This window comes from Labeo rohita, chromosome 24, assembly GCF_022985175.1.
Source record: "Labeo rohita strain BAU-BD-2019 chromosome 24, IGBB_LRoh.1.0, whole genome shotgun sequence".
Lineage (NCBI taxonomy): Eukaryota > Metazoa > Chordata > Actinopteri > Cypriniformes > Cyprinidae > Labeo > Labeo rohita.
In genome coordinates this window covers 6,987,014-7,014,757 of record NC_066892.1, presented here as the reverse complement: position 1 = coordinate 7,014,757, position 27,744 = coordinate 6,987,014, and the positions used below count along the sequence as shown (strand labels likewise).

General features: G+C 30.4%; 1 protein-coding gene and 1 long non-coding RNA gene across 2 annotated transcripts in view; one reads left to right on the top strand and one right to left on the bottom strand.

Annotated features, from left to right (window-relative positions):
* Window positions 1-880: 880 nt before the first annotated feature.
* On the top strand, window positions 881-27,744 carry LOC127155399 (uncharacterized). The gene is made up of 4 exons (XR_007825593.1): window positions 881-1,314; window positions 4,526-4,626; window positions 22,704-22,761; window positions 27,613-27,744. It is a non-coding gene; the product is annotated as an uncharacterized LOC127155399 (long non-coding RNA).
* The window catches only part of LOC127155397 (matrix metalloproteinase-16-like), an 80,803-nt gene continuing 58,977 nt past the window's right edge, over window positions 5,919-27,744 (bottom strand). Inside the window, 4 exon segments of the mRNA XM_051097555.1 lie at window positions 5,919-11,951; window positions 15,583-15,698; window positions 15,785-15,935; window positions 22,074-22,212. Of these exon segments, the coding sequence (XP_050953512.1) occupies window positions 11,623-11,951; window positions 15,583-15,698; window positions 15,785-15,935; window positions 22,074-22,212 (735 nt within the window). The 3' untranslated portion in view covers window positions 5,919-11,622.

Sequence of the window (27,744 nt, the reverse complement as noted above, 5' to 3'; positions counted from 1 at the left end):
TGTATTTTAAATAATACATTTAATCTACAGTATTAACCAGGTATGACTAAAATGAGAACTGAATAAAAGAAATGGTGCAATATCAAATCGGAATCGTTACGTTTATTTATTGCACGTTTCAAAAATCTGAACTTGTCAGGAGTGACTTTAAACAAGACAGATATAATATTTTTACTTTTTTAATGTATGTTCATTTTAAAAACCTTCCGAGTGAGGAATGTTTTACAAGCTCCACACTGTTCGGTTCGTGAATGAGTAGGTGTTTTGACCAAATCTTAAGCGAACAAAACTGAATCAAACGCGTTTGATCGTCTGTGCTGACATTCGAGGGTTGTTTATACACATTTTCTGTAGTCTCTCAATAGATTTGTAATCAGACAACCTTTTTTTTTTTTTTTTTTTTTTACAAAACAATATGAACATTTACGTCGGCCGTAAACGAGGTGTGTTTTTTTCCGAATCGTTTGAAGAAACGATTCAGTGACTCGCTTGTGGAGAACTGTGGCATTTATTTGCGCGTTTCAAAAATCTGAACTTGTCAAGTGAGACATTAAACTAGCTAGATATTAGGGCTGCAACGATTAATCGAACGATGTCGTGAGGCGCGTTTAGTCAATGAAGCCGGTACTTTGATTAGTAGTAAAGCTCCATCACGTGCGTTCAGTACACAGAGCAAGTAATACACAGAGCCGTAAAGCACTGACAAGCTACGCTAAAATCGCGCTCAAAATCGAATTCGATTTTGCGCGCGATTTGGCGTAGCTTGTCAGTGCTTTACGGCTCTGTGTATTACTTGCCGCTCCAGCTGAATGCACGTGATGGAGCTTTACTACTAATCAAAGTACCGGCTTCATTGACTAAACGCGCCTCACGACATCGTTCGATTAATCGTTGCAGCCCTACTAGATATCATCATGTTTTTCACTTTTTGTAATGTCTGTTTATTTTTAAAACCTTCCGAGCTAGAAGTACGATGTTTTGCAAGCTCCACACTGTTTGGTTCGTGAATTGGTGCTTTTGAACACATTTTTAAGAGAAAAAAATCGTGCACGAAAACTGAGTTTAAAGCGTTTGATCGTCTTTGCTGATATTCGTTGGATGTTTATACACAATTTCTGGAGTCTCTCGGTAGATTCGTAATCAGGCAGCTTTTAATAAACGATATTAAGACTGACTTCGGCCGTAAGCTAGGAGTGTTTTTTTGCGAATAACATTTTGAACAAACGATTCAGTGACTTACTTGTGGAGAACTGTGGCATAACGGCAAAATCACTTGTTGCTACCGACTGGTGAAACGAAGGAACCTGCTGAAAGGTCAGTGAACAAATCTTTTGATGAATTTTGCTAAACTGAGTCAAAAGAATCATTTTTATCACATTTTTAAAATTACGTTTTGTCAAAAAAATGTCTAAACATTTGGCTCTCTGATCAAATAATGAGTAACGTTATATCTGACAGGAAATTAAAGAAATCAATTTAAGTTCATTTTATTGTGCGTTTCAAAAATCTGAACTTGTCAAGTGTGACATTAAACTAGCTAGATATCATCATGTTTTTCACTTTTTGTAATGTATTTTCATTTTTAAAACCTTTCGAGCTAGAAATACGATGTTTTACAAGCTCCATGCTGTAGTATTATTTGGTTCTTGAATGAGTCGGTGTTTTGAACACATTTTTTAAGCGAACAAAACTGAATCAAAAGCATTTGGTCGTCTTTCTTGCCATTCGTTGGATGTTTATACACATTTTCTGGAGCCTCTCAGTAGATTTGTAATCAGGCAATTTTTAATAAACGATATTAAGACTTATTTCGGCCGTAAGCGAGGAGTGTCTTTCCGAATCATTTGAACAAACGATTCAGTGACTCACTTGAGGAGAACTGTGGCATGAACAATAACGGCAAAATCACTTGTTGCTGCCGACTGGTGAAACGAAGGAACCTGCTGAATGGTCAGTGAACGAATCTTTTGCTGAACTGATCCAAAAGAATCGTTTTTTGTTGCATTTTTATTCCATTTAGCCAAAAATGTAGAACATTTCATCAAATAATGAATACATCATTACTTGACAGGAAATTTGTCTGCACTTCCTTGTTGGATACAGTATTCCACACAGTAATCTATTGGATCTACTGCATATTTTGGAAAAAGCTGTAGGTCATGCAGTTCATTCTATTAAAGTGGAAGTTTTGTTAAGAGTAGTGTACTATTTTGACAGGCTGTATGTTGTTTGTGTGTGGAGTCTATAGGTTATGCTATCTGTCTGTTGGTAGTGTGTGGGTGTTTGCTGTTTCTGTCTTAGCGATATTGTGATCTTTCAGAAAAGTCAGTAAGGCGTGGAGAGTCGAATGAACCCCGTGAGCAAGTCAATATTCTGAGAAATGGAGCTAATTTCTTCCTGCAGTTCGAATCACTTTAGCACAGTCCGACTAATGAGGATAATGAGCTTTCACTGCAGTTGTGGCTCCTAGCAGGGCCGCATCCATGCACATCTGCCTGGAGATGCTCATAAAGACATTATGAATCAATGTTTGCAAAAATCTCATATATAATGTTATTTAAAAGAACACTAAGCACTTTAATTAAAAGGGCTTTGTAATTATGGCAGCATATTTGCAGCCTATTTAAGTCTATCACTTTAGGAAATGGAGCATTTTCAACAAAATACCCTGGAAATGATTTGGCAACATCTTGAAAAGCTTGTTGTCTATTTTTTTTTATTCAGAAGTATTAGTTTTGTGTGTGTGTATGTCTGTGTGTTTGTGTGTACTTGTATTCACTATGTTTTGAGGACCAAATATCCACACAAGTAAAGTAATACCAGTAAATTTTGAGCTTGTGGGGATATTTTTTAGGTTCCCATGAGGAAACAAGCTTATAAATCATACAGAATGAAGTGTTTTGAAAATTTAAAAATGCAGGTTTCTGTGAGGTGTAGAGTTAGGGTAAATGGATTGAAAATTCAGTTTGTATAGTAGAAAAACCATTATGCCTCTGGTATGTCCCTAAAATAAATAATAACATATATATATATATATATATATATATATATATATATATATATATATATATATATATATATATATATATATATATACATATATAATTTATTTAGTGAATTTTTTTGATGGATGTTAGAGTTTTAATCATTGTCATAGAAAGTGTTTTACAGTTTTGCATTTAGTTTTTTATTCATTTGTCAGTTTGTTTTTTATTTAGTTTACTTTTTTCTTAGTTATTGTATCTTTTAATTTAGTTTTAATCAAAAACTAAGCTAAACTTTAATCTAAAGTCATTTTAACTTATTTATTTATTTATTTATTTTTTTTTTTTTTTGGGAGGGCAAATGTTTTATACTTTCATTTATTCTTTTTCATTTGAAGTGTTTTATAATTTCGAATTTAGTTTTTTTTTCTTTCATTTTATTTGTCAATTAGTTTTTTATTTAGTTACTTGATTTACTTTTTAATTTAGTTTTAACCAAAATTAATTTAAACTTTTAAAAAAATTATATATTTATTAAAGTATTATTATTTTTGAAAGTTTTATAGTTAATATTTTATAGTTTTTAGATTTTGTTTGTTATTTTATTTGTCAATTTGTCCTTTATTATTTAGTTTACTTTACTTAGTTACTCTATTTAGGTATTATTTTAGTTTTAACCAAAATGAATTTTGACTTATATTTTGAACATGGGAGGCCAATGTTTTATATTTTTATTTTATATTTTGTTTGTGCAAATGTTTTGTAATTTTTATTTTTTAAACTTTTATACTTTTTATACTTTAATCAATTGCATTGTTTGTCAATTTGTTTTTAATGTAGTTTACTTTATTTAGGTACTGTATTTATTTTTTATTTTAGTTTCAACATATATATATATATATATATATAGTCAATTTGTTTTTATTAGTCGATTATTTTTTATTTAGTTTATTTTTAGTGACTTGATTTACTTTACTAACCAAAATTCATACTTAATAAATTATTTATTTATTTATTTTTAATTATTATTTATTTGATAGTTTATAGTTAATATTTTATATGTTATAGTTTTGAACATTGTTTGTTATTTTATTTGTCAATTTGTCTTTTATTATTTACTTTACTTCACTTAGTTACTTAGTTTTAACCAAAATTAATTTTGACTTATTTTTGAACATGGGAGGCCAATGTTTCATACTTTTATTTTAATCATTCTCATATAAAGTATTTTATAGCTTTAAATTTAGTATTTTTATTTTGTCAGTTTGTTTGTGCAAATGTTTTGTAATATTTATTTTTATACTGTTTTACTTTTATCAATTGCATATAAACTATTTTACAGTTTTGAATTAATTTAATTTAATTTTATTTTATTAGTCAATTTGTTTTTATTTAATTTATTTACTTATTGTATTTAGTTTTTACCAAAATTAAATTACTTTTTTTTTTTTTGGTGATTTTATTTTATTTAATTTTAGATTCATGAAATGACCCTCAATCGTCCCTCATTAAAATTTCCCCCATTTACTGTATTTTACCAGAGTTCAAGTGCAGCAGAGACCGAGTGATGTTTGGACAAGGAATGATCCGTAATGAAAAAACCACAACGGACTGAAAATGAGGAAACATGATGATGGCACAGGTAGATGAACACAAAAATGCTCAGGGGAAATAATATGTTCAAATGAGTTTATTGATCAATGAAATGGATCGTCAACAGATACATCACAAATACAGGGATACAGACAGAATGAAAAAGTATAAACATGTTTTTCAGACTTCGTTTGCTTCCTTCATTTGGAATCGTTTAACATAATCAGGATGGCGACACGATACACATGACAATGAGGATGACTGAGATTAGCACGGCTGCTAATGAGTTGGAGGAACCGAGACGTTAGTCTGGAGAATAAATGATACTGTGTCGCAAAGCAAACAGAAAACCACATCTTTGCAATAACTGTAAACATGAATCAGGGTCTAGCACCAACATGTAGCCGACGGGCGGCACGACCTTTGACACCTGACTTTGCTGAAGCTTAAGGCCTTCACAGAACACACAGGAAATATACGCGAGCCTTTAACACGTTAAACTACGAATTCATGCGCCGTCGCTACTAGTGCTACATGAGTGCGAATACATTACTCCTGCACGGACCGTCTTCAAATCAAGTGTAAATCCATGACGTCTAAAATAATAACAGCACCAAAAGATTACAGGATGACGCTCACCAGTGTAGGTCCAGTTAGCACCACAAGATCTGTCGGCTAGACAGAAAACGTTCAGAGAGAGACTAGACTCACTGTTCTTACACCAAACACACAACGACAGATTAGCTTCTTAGTGAATAAACACACGCGTCACACGCTCGGCCGTTTGATGTTTCTCTCACAGGATGATCAACTAGTCGACTAAACATACAAAAATGTTTAAATAGTAGATTTTTGTTGCAGTTCAATGGGGATAAGTTTACAGATGGAACTTTTTAGTAAATGTTTTAGAATACTGAGCTTTAGCATTTCATTTGAATTTTCAGCATGATAAAATGATCTTTCTGAAGAGTTGCATTTTATTTCACAGCTGATTCCATACAAAAATCTCCACTTTTTTAAAGATTTTTTTTTTCAAATATATTATTTTACTACTTTAATAATTAAAAAAAAAAAAAAGTTGATGTACACTACCATTGAAAAGTTTGGGGTCAATTTGTTTTTGATGTTTTGTTTGTTTGTTTGTCTTACATTTTTATTCAGTCAAGATTTATGGAAGCCCATTTTCGCCACAGAATTTAAAAAATAATTACAAAATTAAAAATGTTTTTGGCAACTTTTTAATCTCACAATTGACTCTTTTTCTCACAATTCTGAGTTTATATTTCACAATTCTTTGTTTCTTGCAATTTTGAGAAAAAAGTCTGAATTGTGAAATATAAACTCAGAATTCTGAGAATTCCTCAAGTTCCACAATTTTGAGTTTAAATCTCATAATTTACATCTCAAAATTCTGTATTTTTTCTGCCACATATTTAAAAAAAAATGTTTAAAGGTAATTGTGACTTTTTTTATCGTAAAAGTCTGACTTTCCTTCAATTGTGAGTTTGTCTCGCAGTTTTGAGAGGGAAAAAGTCAGAAATGTAATTTAAAAAAGTTGCAAGAAAACATTTATTTATTTATTTATTTTTCTGTGGCAGATTTTTTTCTTGCAATTTTGAGAAAGTCTGAATTGTAAAACCTAAGCTCTGACTTCCGATTATTATTATTATTATTTTTTTTTTTTTTTTCACAATTTTGAGTTGAAATTTCACAGTTGTTACTTTTATTTCTCAGAATTCTAAGTCTACATCTCAAAATTCTTTTTTTTTTCTGCCACAGAATAATTTTTTTTTTTTTTTAAAAAAAAGGTAATTGTGACTTTTTATCTCACAATTCTGACTTTTCTTCAATTCTGTTTGTCTTGCAATTCTACGAGAAAAAAGTCAGAATTTAAAAATAAAAAGTTGCAATGAAATTATTTCATTTTATTTTATTATTCCATGGAAGAAATCTTTTTTTTTTTTTTTAAATCAGCAAGGACATATTAATTTATGGAAGCCCATTTCCGCTGGAATTAAAAAAATATATAAAAAATGTAATTTCAACTCTTTATCTCACAATTGACTTTTTTTTTTTCACAATTATGAGTTTATATTTCACATTTCTGACATTGTTACTTGCAATTCTGAGAAAAAAGTCTGAATTGTCAAATATAAACTTGACAATTAAAATATAAAATTCTGACTTTTTTTCTGACTTTTGTTCAGATCTCATAATTATGACATTTTTTCCCCCTCAGAATAAAAGTAAAAGTTTACATCTCACAATTCGGTATTTTTTCTGCAAAAAAAAAAAAAAAAAGTAATTGTGACCTTGTTATCTAAGAATTTATATTTTGCAAATCTGAGAGAAAAAGTCAGAATTTTAAGATGAAAAGTTCCAATTGTCTTTTTATTCCATTTTATTATTTTTAATTTATTTTTATTTAGCAAGGACATTCATTTATGAAAGGCCATTTCTGCCACAGAATTAAAAAAAATAAATAAAAATAATAATATAATTCCAACTCTTTGTCTCACAATGGACTGTTTTTTTATTTCACAATTCATACTTCGTTTCTTGCAGTTTTGAGAAAGTGTGAATTGTGAAATATAAACTTGGAATTCTGACTTTTTTCTGGAAATTTTGAGTTTAAATCCCTCAGTTCTCATGTTTTTTTTTTTTTTTTCCTTCTCAGAATTTTGAATTTACATGTTACAATTCTGTTTTTTTTTCCCGCCACAGAAGGAAAAAAGCAAAAATAAAAAAGCTAACTGTGAAAAATAGGAGAAAAAATTGCAATTAACTTTTTTTTTATTTATTTTTTTTTATTCGGTGGCAGAAACAGGCTTCCATATTAATTTGATCAAAAGTGACAGGAAAGACATTTATAATGTATGTTTCAAATAAAATTCTGAAAACATTTTGAGCAGCAAATCAGCATATTAGAATGATTTCTGAAGGATCATGTGACACTGAAGACGAGTAATGATGTTGAAAATTCAGCTTTGCATCACACAAATAAATTACATTTTAAAATGTATTCACATAGAAAGCAGTTATTTTTAAAATGTAATATTATTTCATATAGAGACTCCTGTCATAAGCTTTACACACAAAATTTTACCAACCCAGTACTTTTGAACAGTAGTGTACATGCAGTCAGACAATTTTGGCCTTATGTTTGACCCTAACTAAACTGTAACTAGTCGACTAGTCATTCAAACCACCCACCGAGTGCTTGAATATGAAAATATGTAGTTTCGCACATCCCTATTATCAACACTGCTGGTCGGTTTATAGTGATTAACGTTTGAAAAACAGTCACAGACAGTAATTCGCATCATTTAGCGCTTTAATCTCTCATCTCAGCCATTATGCTTGCAGTAACCATGGCCGCAGTCATTTTGCTGAGCTAGATTTGAATTGGAACATAGATGGCAGTTTGGATGCCCGACCTGACCTCATCCGGCATGCCAGCGCTCCGACGGCCAATCAGAATGCGCAGGGGCCGCGGCTGTCTCTGTTTACTTTTGCACTTGGCGAGTTCTGAATGCCTCTGCCCACCGCCGTCTCATATGTTATGCTCGGATTTTTATCATACTAGCTATATATACTATATAACCACAGGATACAAACCACCTTTATGATACTCCATTTTCTGTATTATTTAATGATTCCTCTCAGCTGTTCAAAGCGGAGTTTTGTTTGATCGGATTCTGGGAAACTTTAAAGACCACTCATGCGAATGCGTACATACACACATACACACAGCGAGAAAGAGAGGATAGAGCCCTTACAAAATGTACTGTACGTGGTACATCGGAGGGAAATACTATGGTACTTTTGAAATATACCATGGTGCTGGAACACGTGTCATTGTATTTACACGATACTTCATGGTGCTTACAAGAATATGGTGTCCATAATACAATGGTACATAATCAAAATACCATGGTATTGTCATGTCAAAAATACTATGGTAATACCATGGTACGTTAAAAACTCAGTAGTAGTACTATGGTCAAATGATTTCATGTATAAAATAGTGCCATGGTAAAATGTCCATCATTATCAAATGTCATGGTAAAATGTCTATAATACCATGGTAGAATATCCAAAATAAACAGATGTTCAAATTACCATAGTCGTACCATGGTAAAATGTCTAAAATACCATGGTACCATGTTTAATACTATGGTAAAATATTCAATATAACATAGTAGTCCCATGGTAAAATGTTCAAAAGCCTTGTTAAAATTTCTGAAATACCATGGTACCATGTTCAGTAACATAGTACCATGGTAAAATGTCCAAAATAGCATGATATTACCTGGGTTCTATGTTCAAAACACCATGGTAGTAGCGTGGTAAAAATGTCCAAAATACCATTGTAAATAACAGTAGTAGTATCCTGGTACCACATTCAAAATATCATAGTAGTATCATGGTGCAGTGAACAAATGTCATGGTAAAATGTCCAAAATACCATGGTACCATGTTCAAAATACCATAGTAGTGTTATGGTATCATGTTTTAAATATCATGGCAAAATGTCAAAAATACCATAATATTACCACAGTTCCACGTTCGAAACACCATAGTAGTACCATGGTAAATATCATGGTATCATGTTCAAAATACCATGATATTACCTCAGTTCTTCGTTCAAAGCACCATGGCAGTATCATGGTAAAATGTCCAAAATACCATGATATTACCCCAGTTCTATAGTACGTTCAAGACACTATGCGAGTACCATGGTAAAATGTCCAAAATACTATATTACCCCAGTTCTACATTCAAAGCACCATGGCAGTACCATGGTAAAATGTCCAAAATACCATGATATTACCCCGGTTCCATGTTCAAAACTCCATGACAGTACCATGATAAAATGTCCGAAATACCATGATATTACCCCAGTTCTATAGTACGTTCAAGACAACATGCCAGTACCATGGTAAAATGTCCAAAATACTATGATATTACCCCAGTTCTACGTTCAAAGCACCATGGCAGTATCATGGTAAAATGTCCAAAATACCATGATATTACCCCAGTTCTATAGTACGTTCAAAGCACCATGGCAGTACCATGGTAAAATGTCCAAAATACCATGATATTACCCCAGTTCTACAGTATGTTCAAAACACCATACCGTGGTAGTACCATGGTAAAAATGTCCAAAATACCGTGGTACAAGGTACATTTTTGTAAGTCAAAGAAAGCAAGGAAAGTACTGCTGCAGTACCATGGCAATAACATAGTGTTCTGATATATTGTGTGGTACTAAATGATTACCACACTAAAATACTATGGTATTACCATGGTGTTTCTGTTAGTTGACAGAGCAGATGTTTATATATTCCCAGATTGAATATGTATGTATAGTAAATGTGAACAAAGCGCTAAAAGGCATTTTAATCATATACTGATTAATTTATTAAGTCTGTCAGGACGCTTCGTCCCAAACCGAGTCATGAAGTACATGAATTTGAAGAATGTCCCATTTTTTCCTTTTCTTTTTTCTTGAAACAATGAAAAAAGAAAAAAAGAAAGAAAAAAGCATCAATACAGACACACATTCAAACACCGCTTGCCAGAAACACGCATATGGTTTTCTTTAGATCACGTACGTTGTAAAGGAAACGTGCTTAGCACGGATGACAGCTTAGCACTTTAAGTACCACTTTAAAGTTGAGGTTGAGACCATTCGATTTCAAATGTACCAAAAAAAAAATTTGATCAAACATAAAAAAATGCTAATGCAAGCAAATAACTGTATGTTCGAACATCCGTTCGATGCAAAGGACCGATCATGAGTCAGACTGCAAGACATGAACCCAACTGAAAGTTCCGACTCTGATCCTTCCGTAGAAGCTTCCGATCACAAGCAATGGTGAAACATTACATGATATATCCTTGATTTTCTTCTCGGTTGATAATAAAGACACAGGACTGGATGTGAAGGCTTGCATACACTTTGAATCAAGCGCTGTCCTGAGTTGCTCTGGTGGTTCTGGTTCATACGTCAAGGTTCTCGGATCCCATCCAGACCTAAAAACAAGGCAGTCCGAAGGAGATGACATGCTCGGTCTCGAACAGCAACCTTTCGGAAAAAGGGAAGAAACGAATTCTCAAATCTCTGTCCGTGTAAACACGACCAAACGAGCGAGCGATAAGCACGATAAACGGTTCAAGCGCTTCCAATTCTACCGCCGGACGGAGAAAAAAAAAAAAATCATTGCAGTGGCTTGGTCTTCCCTCTGTTTTGACTGATATGTTAGGCAGAGGTTAAGGAGTCCGGCCCCGTTCCAGCGGCCCTGCAGCGCGGCCCCTGGCGAAAATGAGGTCTCGAATCGATCTCGAAGGGAGCAAAGCAATATTGCACTGCCGTTCCGACAGGACAAACGAAGCGGTGCTTAAAAACAAACGAAGAAACGGAAACAAAGCAAACACAATCCATAATTAAGGCTATTAAAAATATTGCAGAATATTTTGGCCCCTGTTTTTGAGACAGACTGCCACAACAGTCAAAACTTCCCTCTCTACATACCACTGCAAAAATATTTAGCGCAGGGAGGGAAAAAAGTACGTATAGAAAAGAAAAAAATGTTAAAAGAAGAAAAAAGATCCTCTTTGGAGTCTTTATTTGGTTTGGGATGCTTTAAAGGGAATCGTAAATGTTTTGGAAATAAATAAACAAACTGGAGCCAAGCGAAAATTCGGAAAGTAAAAAAAGCGACTCCTGGCGACATTTTCGTTAATTTTTTTTCATTTTCAGCGTGCACTTGTAAAACCTAAAGCGATTTCCACGTCGAACAGTGGCACTGGAATGGCGCAATGCGCCGTGGGATCCTTGCGATCCCGCAAGCCTCCCGCAAGTCCTACAGCGGGTGCACCGGGAGCCAATGGGACAAGAGAAGGGAGTTTTGGAGGGAAATGCGCCCCTCGTCTCCTGGAGGGGGGAATCAAAGCAAAGGCCCTCGCCGTTCTCCTTGGTCGAGAGCCAAAATCCGCAAGTTTAGGGTGTTTACGCCACCGTTTCTCGTGGCCGCGTGACTCACACCCACTCCTGCATGGAGCGTTTGCAGTACAGTATGTGTCGGGGCGTCCCCTTCCTCTTGAACTGAAAGACGGTGTAGATCAACACCAGCAGGCAGAGCGCCAGGATGCAGGGGATGACGATGGCGATGGCTTTGACCGTGCTGGCTTCATTGTCCAGTTTGATCACGACGTCCTCGTCCTCCGTCGGCTGCGTGTCGGGGTCGATGGGCGTCAGGTCGCAGCCCATGAAGTCTTTGAGGATGGAGCGAGGGTAGCCCGGCTCCACCCGCAGCCTGTGGTTGTTGAACTTCCAGTACTCTTTGTCCTTGTAGAAGTAAGTGAAACCTGCAAAGCATCATTAGATTGTTAACTGTGCATGTTCTTTTACAGCTGTTTCTACATTTTCGATCACTTTTGCAGTCATCTAATGCTTGCTTAAACTAAATCTTGTTAATGTTAACTATAATCGTTAGCAAAATATCTGTTTTTCATACTGTGCATTATAATACAGTGATGCCTAAATTCACTTTGCTTTTAAAATAATTCACGGTAAAAAAAAAAAAATTATTTTTAAATATATTAACTAATAAAAAAGTAAACACTTTATTTTAGCTGCAGTAGCTATAAAGGGCAACATTTCTCTCATTTTCATTTTCACATGCTAAAATTCAAATTAAATCTGAAATAAAATGATTAAAAACTGTACAGACACGTTAAAAAGCTAATAAAAATGACAAAAATGCACAAAAGAAAATTAATAAAACAACAAAAATTAAATTGAGAACAAAAAATATAAAAACGAATTAAAATAATAAAATTTAAAAAAAAATTATCAATAGTTTCTTTTGTTAATATTGATCATTTTTGTAATTTTTTTTGTAAAAAATAAAATATATTAATGTTCATGTTTGTTTATAAAGTTTGATTTGACACATTGCCTTTTGTCATCACCTTTTAAGATATATGAAGCATTTTCTCCTTCTTTGTACTGACTTTTTTTTTTTTTTTTTTTTTTGTAGTCCAAACCCTGACCAGACCTGTAATCTATTTTTTGGGTTGCACCCCACAAGTTCAGGCCTGCTAGCATAGACATTAAGCCATGGTGCATATGTGGGGATGCAAGTTCCAATAAGCGATTAATCCTGATTTCATATCTCCCCACTAATTTCCTGTCACCCTCCACTAAATCTGTTAAATAAAGATTCTAAATCCTTAAAATAAAAATGTTCCAGACTCAAACAGGGGCTTAGTGTGATCTAAAAAAGTGTTGATCTGAAAGGCTTATCGTAAGACCACAGGTTATCGTAACATCAATACCTGCATTAAAACTGGACTAGAGCAGAGAGAAAAAAATGCTATTCTTTCCCATCTCCCCATGATCGGCTGGCCATGATGACACATAATTAGGGTCAATTTTCTCAACTCTGTCTCGCCCACAGAGGCCTTTTGGTTAACATGCAGAGACGGGGCTGAAAGAAAGCCCACAATCACTTTCAAAGTGTGGTTAGCCAAACAATTTCCCTGGAATATCAATCCACCCTTCACGCTCAGATGAGCGCCTGCGTCCACGGGCAAACCTGGCAGCGGGGCTGGGTACAGATGGCTTGTGCGTGGCTGTCGACCTGCGCGCCTGCAGCTACGGACTGAACTCATGCAAGACGTCCCCACCCCGAGACCTCCTGCTAGAGACGTTCACACTCGTACAACCTTTCAGAACTTGGTTTTTGTGCGGAATAAAAATAGGCCAGTGTAAACCAGAATGACTCTGAATTAAACTGCTTCATAATGGACACGCAATATAATATCAAACGCTGCATGGTCTGTTTGTAGTTTAAATGAGTAAGCTAACGAGTCTTTATTTAAGTTTTGTTTGTTTAGAATCTTTGATGGTTTGCTTTTTATGTTGGTCTCAAATTGGGTTCTGCCATTGTTGCCTTTTTCAGAATGTAGTGGAGAAATGACAGGAAATTATAGGAAGATGGTGAGGCCATGAGGTTTGGAACTGTTGCAAGCTGGATTCAAACGTGTGTTGCCTGCATGAGCACCACTAGCTGATTCTACTTAAAATACCAGGTGATGGTCTTGTTAAGGAGTTAGTTAGCTTAAAATGAATATTTTGTCACCATAAATGTGATCCATGTGACTTGTGTCCAAGGGCAGAACGGAATTAAATATTGCTGTGTTTCTTACACAAAGCTATTTTAGGACTATTTGCAGAGCTTTTATGTCATTTTTGCATTTTAAAAGCATCCCAAATAGAAGAAAAAAAGTCTTGTGTAACGACATGAGGGTGAGGAAGTGATTAAAATTTTGATTAAATTTTTAAGTTCGGCATAAAAAAAAACCTTGTTAAAATGGCCAACAATATAAACTAGATTGGAAGATTACTTAAAAAATGTATTGCAGTATAGTATTTTGTAAATTTTATATTCATTTTAAGAAAAAATAATATAATAAAAATTTATAAATATTATAAATGTAAAAAAATTTACATTTTATGTGTGTGTGTGTGTGTGTATATATATATATATATATATATATATATATTTAAGTTGTTAGAATATAGTGGAGAAACGACAGGAAATTATGGGAAGATTGTAAAGGCATGAGATTTGGAAATGTTGTAAGCCGGACTCAAACCTGTGTCGCTTCATGAGCACCACAGAACTAACCACTAGCTGACAAAATTCTACTTAAAATACTAAGTTACTGTCTTATTAAGGAGTTAGTTGGTTTAAAATGAATATTTTGTCACCATAAATGGGAGTTTGAAATGACATGAGGGTAAGTGATAAATTTTTTTATTGAATTATTAACAAGTTTGACATTCATAACCTTAATAAAAACATAATAAAAATATATATTTAAATTAGAAATTATGTTACAAATATTACAGTACAGTGTTTGTAAATTTATATAAATAAATAAGAAAATATTTATTGTATCAAAATAATATATAAAAATGATATTTAGCTGACAAGATTCTACCTAAAATACCAAGTTATGGTCTTATTAAAGAGTTAGTTGGCTTAAAATGAATATTACGGGTTTGAAACGACATGAGTGTAAGTTATTAAAAATTAAAAATTTTGATCGCCATAAAAAAAATTATCAAATGGCCAAAAACCTAAACTAGATTGGAAGATTACATAATAAAAAATATAATAATATATAAAAATATATAATACAGTGTTTGTCAATTTATATAAATTCAAAAAAATATATGATTCATTTTTAATTCATTATTTATTATAATAAAATTATATTTGGTCTTTTTAAGGAGTTAGCTTAAAATGAATATTTTGTCTCCATAAATGTGACAAAAAAACGTTTTAAGGGTAAAAACGACATGAAGGTGAGTAAGTCATTAAAATTTTGATTGCATTTTGAAGTTTGTAATAAAAAAACTATGGCCAACTAGATTACATAATAAAAAAATATAATAAATTATTAATTATATTATAAATATTACAGTACAGTGTTTGTCAATTTATATAAATATTATTAAATATTATTATTAAATAAACACTATCAGAAAAAAAATCTATTTTAGATTTTTACGTTAACAATGCAATCAATATTGTCTATATTAAAGCCAAGTTTGTGTTTTTATGCATTTTACATTTATTCCAAAATAATAACTCAAGGCAGTAACAATTTAAACAATATATTTTATTTGTGAACTTATGTTCTGCTATTTTTTTGTTGTTGTTAACTTTTTAGTGTTTTTTCCTTCCATTTTTTGGATCACAAGTCATCACAGCTCAGTAAATATTGGTCACAGACATGGAGACAAAAAAAACCAAGTGATTTGTACACTTTCTGATGTTATATTTTGTAATATTGCCATAATATTTGAATTTTTTCTCATCTAATATTTTTTGTCTCCTGGAGAAATTGCCAGTTATATATATATCCAGGAGAAATATATATATATATATATATATATATACATATACATAAATAGGAAGCATACCGTTAGCTTTATCCACAAACGCTCCTTGCGGAGAATCTGGAACACCCTTCCATACAGTGATGGACTTGGGATAACCAGGATCTATCATTTTCAAGTCTTCATTATATCTCCAATACCTGCATATAGATAAAGAGAGAAAGTTAAAACACACATGGCCAAGCACACATACACACAGACGAACGCTCGCATGCTGTGCACATACCTATCTCCTTTGAAGAAGTAGGTCTTGGCCACGTCCTCCCACCAGACGGCTGTCTCTATACTCTGAGCTGGCATGCCGTTTCCAAACATCGAGATGTCCTGCGGGTAGCCAGGCTGTAGCATTGTGTCCTTGAACACCCAGAACTGTTTGCCTAGAAAAAGCACGAGAACAAAGGAGAAATCAGGAGATTACAGTACTCAGCTCAGAGAACGTTCAGTGATTTAGCTCAATCAAAGAGGGAAAATGTAAATCATGGTTTCTAGAAATTCTTTATGGCTTGCTGATTTGTTCAAGCGTGGCTTAACATACCACTGAGGGGTTTGTTGGTTTTAGACAATATGTTATTGATTGTATATTGTGATGATTTTAATGCGCTTTTTAGTCGGCCGTTACATTTCCTAAAATCTGTGTTAGCAACTGTCGCGATTTCTTCCTGCAATGTTTGAGTTTGAGTGTTGATGATAAAGCCTTTATATTGGTTTCTTTAGTGAATGACGGTGAGGACATTATGTCTTGATTGATTGTACTGTATTTTGTTGCATACTTTATTAATCATAATGGCTTTTTGGTTAAAACATTTCAAACTATTTAACAGAAAATACATAAATACATGTACATTATAAGAAAAAAAAATAGTCCATTGAGAACATTACAGTAAATATTTATTTATTTATTTATCTCTACGTTTTACACTATTTAAATTAAAGGCAGTGTAATTATTTCTAATTATTTTATATATTATTTTATTATTATTATTGCTATTTTTGTAATGGACCTGGTACAGTAAAAATTATAATATAATACAGTAATTAAAGATAAATATTATAAATAAAAATACATATACATATTACAGTAAATGCAGCATTACAGCAAATACATGTATAAATATATATTTTATTTAAAATACTTAATTTATTAATTTTTAAAAATGTTAAAGACAGTACTGCCTTAATACAGAAATATGTTACAATACTTATTAAAATTAATAATAATTATTATATATTTATATTTTTACTATTATTATTATTAACATAAGTAAAATAAAAAAATAAGTAAAATGTAATTGTAATTCATTGTTAATGTAATACAGTAATTTGAGTTAAATATTATAAATAAAAATACATATTACAGTACAGTAGAATACTTTATGCATTTGTTTGTTTATTTTAATTTTTGTAAACGGTTTAAATTAAAGAAAGTACTACCTTAATATATAAACACTATACAATACCTATTAATAATTATTATACATTTCTATACTTATTTTATTTGATTTTTCTTTATAATATTATAAAATAATATTATTACAACAACAATAATAATTACTATTATTATTATTATTATGAACTTATACAGTAAACATAATATAATACAGTAAATAGTTAAATATTATAAATAAAAATATATATACATATTACACTAAATACAATAATACAGCAAATACATGTATAAATACATATATTTTATTTAAAATACTTTGTATTTTTATGTATTTTTATTTTTTTAACTGTTAAATTCAAGTCAGTACTACTTTAATATCTAAATACTTTACAATACTTATTAAAATGATTATAAATTTATATAATTTTGTTTTATCTATTTTTATATTATAAAACAATATAATTACAAATGATTACTTATACAGTAAAAATATTATATAATACAACAGTTAAATATAAATAAAAATACATATACATATTACAGTAAATACAGTGTTACAGCAAATACAGGTATAAATATACATTTTATTTAAAATATATATAATTTTCATTTATTTTAATTACTTTCATTTTAAATTAAATACATAATGTATAAATACAGTTTTAAATTGTATTATTAGTATTATTATATATTTGCAATGCAGTAATGATTTTTCAATATTATAATTAATCAATGTTCCTAATGGACATGTACAGTACAGAAAATATAACATATATTATATAAAATATAATGTATATCTATATATAGCCGTAGTACCACCTTATGCACATTTATCCAATGGAAGAACTTTGTATAGGTAACATAATTGTATTTCCTGTTTGTGCCGGTGAAATTTGCCTAGAATCACTAATAATCTGACACTGAGGTTATTGATACGGAATCCCCTAATATTTACATCATTTCCAGATAAATGTCTTTTTCTGCAAAACCAAACATTCAATTTCACAGTTCAGGCACTTCCTGTTTGCCTTTAATTACGCCGAGCAGGCCTTTGGCCACGCGTCCGCCACTGTTACTCAGACCTGACATGTTAATGCCTTCACTTTAAAATGTCAGTGTGCTTTAGAGGCGCTGGAGGAGGAGGAGGAGGGAGGAGAGCAGGGGCACAGCGCTGACCCTCTGAGCTCAGGAAACATGTCGGCAGCGGGCCGGGTTAAGGGCTGTCGAGGTTTGTTTGGAGTCTGAAGGGTCAGAGGAGGACAGGTCCGTCATTTTTCCCTCTGGAGGAGGAAATGCCTGTCACGTCACCTGGGTCGTTCTCATGGCCCTCTCAGCGGGGTCAGGCGTCTCTCTGTGCCAAACGCCGGGGCCGAAGAGTGCGAGAGAGATTGCCGCAGACCCCTGGAGCCTGGTATGCGTGTTTGGTCATTTATGTCTGTGTTTTGTCAGTGATTGTGCCAGTATGTTTGTGAAAGTCAAATTGCAGGATTTCATTGTAAATGTTGGCTTGAGGTCAACGCTATCCAGAAACGTCCAGATTTGGCCATGCTTTCTGACCTACTTAACTGCTCAGAGGTCAGTGTAAGCGATCCTCACGCTGTGCTGCTTTCTACCGGCAACGAGTGTGAAAAAATGTGTTTATTTGCTTCCACATGGACCACACACACTGTATACGAGCCCACTGGAAGGCAATCACAAACCTGATGAGTTTATAAGCTCAATTAAATTACCTCAACATTCAATTAAATAATTTCTCATCAAAGCTATTAAACTTTCTTATCTGAATGTTTAAAGCTTGTTTGTTTAATAAAATATATATTTATATTATTATTTCTTTTTTGTTTGTTTGTTTTGTTTGCATATTTACTTTTATAGTGTTTTTCACCATCTCTGTAGTTTGTGACTTTTGAGTGTATTTAATAGTGTTTTTATATGCTTTGATTCACAGTACTATATTAATCATAATGGCTGTTTAGTTATAAAAAACACTAAATAAACATTTTAAGCCATTTCCCATTTTTTTTTTTTATACAAAACATATTTGATAAAAATTATAAATAGTCCACAGAGAACATTACAGTAAACATTTATTTATTTATTTATTTTACATTCCCTAAATTTCTAATTAAAGGTAGTACTACCATAATATATAGTTTGAAAGCAGCTCTGTAAATAAATAACCTAAAATAATAGTATATTTAAATTATTATTATTATTAGTAGTAGTAGTAGTAGTAGTAAATTATTACACGTCAGTAGTAAAATAGTAGTAAAATAATAATCTATAGAAATTATTATATATTAGTAATAATAACATTATTAGTATTATTATTAATAATATTATTATTGTTATTAATAAATCATATTACTACATATAAATAATGTAGTATTACAATTACATAATTTATATGTAATATAATTTGTATAATTTATTGAAATGATTATACATTAGTATTAACAACAACAACAATACTACTACTACTACTACTACTACTACTACTACTACTACTAGTAATAATAACAATAACTTAATGCAACCTAAAAATAATAATTCATAATTTTCATTGTCATTAAAATGAGAATAATAATTATTATTAATAAATTATTACTACTACTACATCATTTATATGTATGTAATATGTATAATTTATAGAAATGATTCTATTAGTATTATGAATAATTTGAATTAAATTAAAATTAAATTATTTTCTATTATATTATAACATATTGTTATTATTATTCAAAGTATATAGTGTTATTGTTATATTTTTAGTAATAACAATTAATTACTACTAATACATCATTTATAATTTTATTTAATAATATGACAATATTATAAAAATAATCTAATATAATATTTATAGATATTATATTTGTATTATGTATACTTTTAATGAAATTTATATTAAATTATTTTCTAAATATAATATACTGTTATTGTTAGATGTATATATTACTATTATTGTTGTTCTTAAAATAATAATAAACTTAATACTACTACTACATGATTTATAATTTATAACAATAATTTATAATATAATATTTTTAGAAATTAGAATATTATATATTTATATTTATAGAAATGTGAATATTTTAATTAAATTACTTTCTTTTTATTAAATTATTTGTTAATATTATTATATTTCTATATTATTATATATAGTTTTAAAATATTTTGTTATTTAAAATATGCAAAAAGTGTTACTAATTATTATAAATAATACTAATTATTATAAATTTGTATAATTATTACTGTATGTCAGCTATTGTTCATTTCTTTTTCTCCTAAGGAATTTAAAGAGAAACGTGCTGAAGCCCATTTTTGCTTTAGAGTAGAAAATCAAAAGGTAAATTTGACTATATCTCACAATTTTAGGAATTTTAGGACAATAATCTGAGACAGAGTTGATGCACAAAGTGCACAATCAAACACACCAATACATGGAAACAACTGGTAATTGTTCCATCCATCCATAATTCAATTATCCCTTTCTGATCTGATATTGGAGATGTGAGGTGTGCAGGCAAATAAATAATTAAGATGACAGACATGGTGGGCTAAAAAGGTTCATTAGGCTCTCTGAACACGGGAGACCATTTGTCTAGTTGTCGAGGAACAAAAGCGTGTGGAAAACTGCTGTGTTTGTGTAGGAGTGTGTGTGTATTTGTCATTATCTCATTTGGCTCTGCCTCGTCTTTTCCTCTTTTCAACTCTCTTTCTCTCACACACACACACTCTCGCTCTCTCCCCATAAGAAAAATATAGCTCTATATATTCAGGCCTGATATTTTCTACAAGATTATACTGAAATGTACTGTTTTTCTCAGTTACACATGGAGTATGAATGTACAGTACTTTACCTGTGTACCATGTCATTTCAAATAATATTTAAATAATATCAGAATTTAACATAAATATTATTTAAATTATTGCATACAATTTTGTAGTAGTAATGGTAATGATAACTTCAGTGTAGTGTTTTATTTAAAATTATTTATAATATAACAATCAAATAATATTTAAATAATATCAGAATTTAACAAATATTATTTACATTTCTATATAAAGATTATAAAACTCAGATTATGTAATTTATATAGATATAAATTATTACATAATATTTTGTAGTGGTAATGATATCTTGGTGTATTGTTTTATTTTAGTTACTTAATATTATTTATAATATAACAATCAAACAATATTTAAATAATATCAGAATTTAATGTAAATATTATTATTTAAATGTGTATATATAGATTATAAAACTCAGATTATGTAATTTATATAGATATAAATTGTTACATAATATTTTGTAGCAGTAATAATAATGATAACTTCAGTGTATTTTACTTTAATTATTTAATATTATTTATAATATAATAATGATGTTATAAGAAGAAGAAGAAGAACTATTATTATATGAATTTTTATTTTAAAAATATTATCAACATAACTAGAATTATTTTTAAGTGGTCTAATTATTATTATTGTCATCATTTTATTTAAAATTCATTATAATTTTAATTTATTGATCATATTAAATACTGCAACATTTGTACATGATTGTAACTTTGTACAATAATTTCTTTTGTAAATTATTATATTTTAAAATATTTAAGTATAAATATTTACATATAAATATATAAGTATACTTTGAAAATCATTTTAAATAATGTTTTTTGCATTACAGTAATAAGGATTGGTCTCATTTGTGATAATAATAATAATAATAATAATTACTAATATATTAATTACAAAACAAAAATAAATAATTATAATAATAATAATTATATATATATATATATATATATTCGTACATGATTATTTCCTTTCAATTTTGTGCAAATATTACCCATGTTCTTGGCAGGTTTTGTGACATTCACCATCACAGACTCACAGTCACCTGATGAACTCCTAACGTTTTTATATTCAGAGGCAAACTGCCGCCCGCTCCAGTAAAACAGTGTAGATAAACCTGTGAAAGCCCTACAGCAGTTGACCTCTCTGTAGAAACAAGGTTAAGTCTCATCTTCACGCCGTTCCCTCACTATCTCTGAACTCAAGTCGCCTCTGACGCTCGTAAACAAACTGCGCTGAGGTACGCTGATCTGATGTGTTAAAATCCTACCTTTGAAGAACACAAATTTGCCCTTGCTGTTCTCATAGACGGCATCGATCTTGGGCGGCAGACCTCTCCAGAAGACATTGATGAGCATGGGGTAACCGGGCATCACGGTGTTATCTCTCACCCTCCAAAACCAATGGTCCTTCATGAGAAAAGATACAGAAATAAAGAAACATTAGCTGTATGGCACATTTCAGACGTATCCCATAAGGCTTTGCGTGTTGTTTTCAAGTCTTTAGAAGTTTTGTCTTGTAAACAGCAGCTTTTCATTTGTTTACAAGTCATTCTTTTTAGGACAAAAAAACTATATTTTATAAATAACTCAAACCCAAAATGGGAATAGTTGGAGTTGTGGCATCCTGGCCTTCACCTACTGCCGTTTGGCCACAGCTGCTCTCACTTCCAGCTCTGGAAAATCCCGCGTCACACATCTACAGCTTTGATGCCACTGCTTTGATGTCTCCAAAGCTTGTTTAAACATTGGTGGCAGAACAGACAATATCTCTGTCATCGCTCAGTGGTGGCCGCAACAATCGTTCCCTCCTGGGAAGCTCCTGCTTATGAGTCTAGAAATCAAAATTTATAAAATAGACACTGTGGGCAATTTCATATGTTTCTTTCTCTCTTTTTCAGTTCTCGGCAGACGCGGGAGGCGTTTTAGTCGCAGTGAAGAGCAAAGGATGCACATTAGGTGTGTAACTGATGTTTATCTGTGTGTTTTTATCATTTTTGTGCTGCCAGAGAGGATGATGGGAAATCAAGCCTGTCGCCTCTTCTGCCAAGCTTCATCTCCATTCATTCCAAACCTGTATGACTTTTTACGTAAAGTACTATTTTTTGCATTGCAGGAATGAAAATGGATCTCAGGTGTGCATATAACATTTTAAAGACTATATAATATTATATATCATAATTTAAATAATATATATTAATATAAAAGAAATAATATATAGTAAGTAATTTAAATGAATCATTTCAATGTAATATTAGCGCATGTAACATTTTAAATAGTATATGATATTATTTATTAATAATTCAAATATAATATATTAATATACAAGCAATAATATATAGTAAATATTTACATTTTAATAGTTTCAAAGTAATTAAAAAATAATTAATATATGTAACATTTATCTCTATTCATCCCAAACCTGCATGACTTTTTCCATGCATTTTATGTTCAGCATATCAGAACATAAAATGCATTTTTTGCATTGCAGGAATGAAAATGATCCCATATTTGTGCATGTAACATTTGAAATAGTATATATTATTTATAATAATTAATATATGTTAATATACAAATAATAATATATAGTAAATAATTAACATTTTAATAATTTTTATGTAATTAAATAATTAAATAAAATGTAATGTAATATTTATCACTATTCATTCCCAACCTGTACGACTTTTTTTTTCCATATGCTGAACATAAAATGAATTTTTTTGCATTGTAGTAATGATAATGTATCCCATATTTCTAACATTTCAAATAGTACATAATACTATTCATAATATTTAAATATGTTAATTTAATTAATAATAGTCAGTAATTTAAATAAAAATATATTTTTATAATTATATAAATGTAAATAAATAATAATATTCAATAATACAAAGTACAGATATTTTAATAATATATGTTAATTTAATTAATAATACATAGTCAATAATTTATATATATATATATATATATTTAAATATAATAAATATATATTATATTTGTAATATTATTAGAAATAATAATATTCAATAATAGATAGATATAGAATAACAGATAGATTCAAGTAAATTGTTATAATTATTATTAAATATTGTAACATTTCTGCATGATTATTAGTAAATGAGACCTAATGCGATTTTGTACAATGTTATTTATAATATTTTTAATTTATTAATTTAATTTAATTTAATTAATAATATATAATCAAATATATAACAAATATCAATATAACAAATATATTGCATTTATAATATATTATGAATAGTAATATTCAATAATAAAAAGAAATGATGCAATAAAGATTTTCTTCTTCTTCTTCTTCTTCTTCTTCTTCTTCTTCTTCTTCTTCTTCTTCTTCTTCTTATTATTATTATTATTATTATTATTATTATTATTATTATTATTATTAAATACTATAACATTTCTGCATGATTTTTAGTAAATGAGACAATGTGATTTTGTACAATACAGTAATATACCCTGGGAAGTAAAATAACTTTAATGTCAGAAAAGGGTTTTCTTGGTTCTCATATTTGTACATGTTATAATTTAAATAATATATTATGTAATTAATATATAATAACATGTAATATTACATCATTTAAATATCTTATGTACATTTATTTGCATCATACATATTATTAAAATGTTTATATTAAATATTATTATATTATTAAATATATATTTATAATATTGTTTTATTATGAAATGGATAAACAAGTAGCATTTTATGCCAAGCAATCTCTATTTGTCCATTCTATGTTTTTTTTCTTCTTTCGAACATATTTATATTGTGTCGTGTAGCACAGCTGGAACGCGATAGTGACCAATCAGCATCCAGAACCACATCTTTTTATATTTTTTATGCAATTTTGAGATATTTCGCTGTGCACAGTAAGTCTGTTTCACCAGGCCTGTAACTCTCAGATGCAATTGAACGGCAAGTTTGAGCATAACATATGGCTCAAAGATGACAACTCCATTATTCTTCAAGCACACATTTGCTTCTCCTGACTAATCTTATGTAGCCAATTGAAGAATGTAATTTGACCATCAGTATCTCGAAAACTGAAGACGTCCTTCATTTTATCCTGCAGTAAGGAATTCAGATGACACTTCTACAGCCTGTTCCTCGCTGACAGCGTTTTGCACTTGATTATAAAGATGTCACTCTTCAGATTTTGCGCCACTGTTGATTCCTCGTTCCCTCTCACAAAAATCTTACATTAGCATTCATTTTAACTGTAATTTTAATTTAAGTTTTAGTATTTTTGATGTTTCTCGTGTGTTTATTGTTTCGTTTTGTAAAGAGCGGCGTTTGCTACGGCGGATATCAGTAATAGTCGTCCTTTGGTCTATAACTTGTCCCATACTGACTTGAATAACACCTCAAATTTGACACACAGCAACAAAGACAGTATTATGGCTGTTTTTCATTACTTGTATACACACTCCTACTCTTCCTCATCCATCTCTTACCAGCCTCCTCTATCCCAGAACCAAAGAAAAACAAACAGATTTGACTGGCACTCTGTAATCACAGGGAAGCCCACACACACAACAGTGACCTATGCACAACAAGTAAACGCCTGGTCCCTAGACGCTCCACGTTCATCTGCATTTCATTTGGCTATGAGAGAAGACACACCGTTGTGTCTGAATGAGTGAGAAATGACAGTGATTTTCAACCTTTTTTTATGTATTATTAGAATTTTATTCATTTATTGATTGAAAGGCCATCCTAAAACTGGCACATAAAAATATTTCTTAATAAGGGCCATTATTAATATTTGAGAACCAATAATATTGATGATAATTAATTATAACTGAGCAAATCAGCATATTGGAATGATTTCTGAAGGATTTGACAATCCTGAAGACTGATTAATGATGGAATTCGGCTTTATATCACAGGAATACATTTTATTTTTAAATATATTAAAATAAAAAAGTTACTTCAAATTGTAATAATATTTAGCATTTTTACTGATTTTATTGTATTTCTGATTAAATAAGTACAGCCTTAGTGCACTGAAGAAACAAAAAAAAAAAAAGAAAAAGAATAAGAAAGAAATTTCTTATGCTCATCAAGGCTGCATTTATTTGATTAAAAAACTGTAGTATCATGAACTATTTCTACAACATGAAACAATGGTTTCTATTTTAATATACTTTCAAATATAATTTATTCCTGTGATGCAAAGCTGAATTTTCATCAGCTATTACTTGTCTTAAGTGTCACATGATCCTTTAGAAATCATTCTAATATGCTGATTTTTTATTAGAATTATTAGTGTTGGAAACATTTGTGCTGACAAATGTTTTTTCCCCCCATTTTTTGGACCTGTGATAGTTTTTTCAGGATTCTTTAATGAATAAAAGGACAGTATTTATTTAAAATATAATTTTATCAATTTCAATTATCAATTTAACACATCCTTGCTGAATATTTTTTTTTTTTGTATTTTTAAAGAAAGAATACAAAATTACTGACCCCAAACTTTTGAATGGTCGTGTAGACTGTTAGAAAAGAATTGTATATATTTATCAATATATTTACTTATTCATAAATTTATTATGCATTATACCATATATATATATATGTATATATATATATAGTATTATTTTTACAATTTATTATTATTATTATTATTTTATTTACCAATTGGTAATTGTTTATATATTTTGTACATTTAAAAATAAATGAATATATATGATTTATAAAGATTTGTATAATAAATATAAATATTTTTATATTTATTTATTTAGAGATTCATCATGTATTACATATATTATATTTTATTATATTTATTATTTAATATATATTAATATATATAAATAAATGTGGTTCTTTTTTACTTTTTAAGGAAAACAAAAGAATCGCAGGTTCCAGCAAAATATTAAGCAGCACAACTGTTTTCAACATTGATAATAAATCAGCATATTTAAATGATTTGTAAAGAATCATGTGACAATGAATACTGAAGTAATGTATCTGATGCTGAAAATTCAGCTTTGATCAAAGGAATAAATGACATTTTAATATATATTAAAATAGAAAAACCTTATTACACATTGTAATAATAATTCACAATATTAACATTTTTTCTGTATTTTTGATAAATTAAACGCAGGCTTGATAAGCATAAGAAACTTATGAAGATCTTACTGATCTCAAACTTTTGAACGGCAGTGTATTCATTTGCATCAAGTACCAATTTACCGAATAATTGGACTTGGAAAGGTCTCATTTGACATTCTGACACTTAAGACCTTCAAATGTGGGCTATATCTGTTACAAAGGTGGTTGTGTGGGGTTGCACGAATTTTGGAGCTTAAAAAATGGGTCACGGAGCAAAAATGTCTTTATTCTGTAAGAAAGAGAGCCTTATGTGACCCTCCGTACTTTCATTTTTTGGAACAGTCACTCTCAGAGAGACCATTATCTGGTACAAGTTGGACTGTCTTCATTTTTAAAATCTCTTTAATTTAGCTGTGTAACACAGAGGAGTGAAATGTTAAATATAATGTTATAGTACAAGATGAAGTGGTAGGAAGCACACGCTGTTCACTTATTAGAATCAGAGCTTCAGAACTTCTTTTGATTCAATGAGAAAGAGCTTTAGACTTGAGAGACTTAAATCAGTGTCATTTCTGGTTCATTTAAGGGTCATTAATTGTTCATGTAATCATTAAAAGAGGAATAGGAAATTTCTCATATCTCCCAGCCTTACAGCTTGATTAATTTAGATGTCGGAAAACGATCAATGACATTTGATTTGATTTCACTAATGTTTCTATTTGATTTTGCAGGGCAAAACAGTAAGTTATGAAAGCTCAGAGGATGTGAATACAGGTTTAGCCTCTGTAACAGCATTGATGCAGACTGTAACAGCCAGCCAGTACTGAACAGAGGGATGTGTGTGGGGAGATGGAGGGATGGAG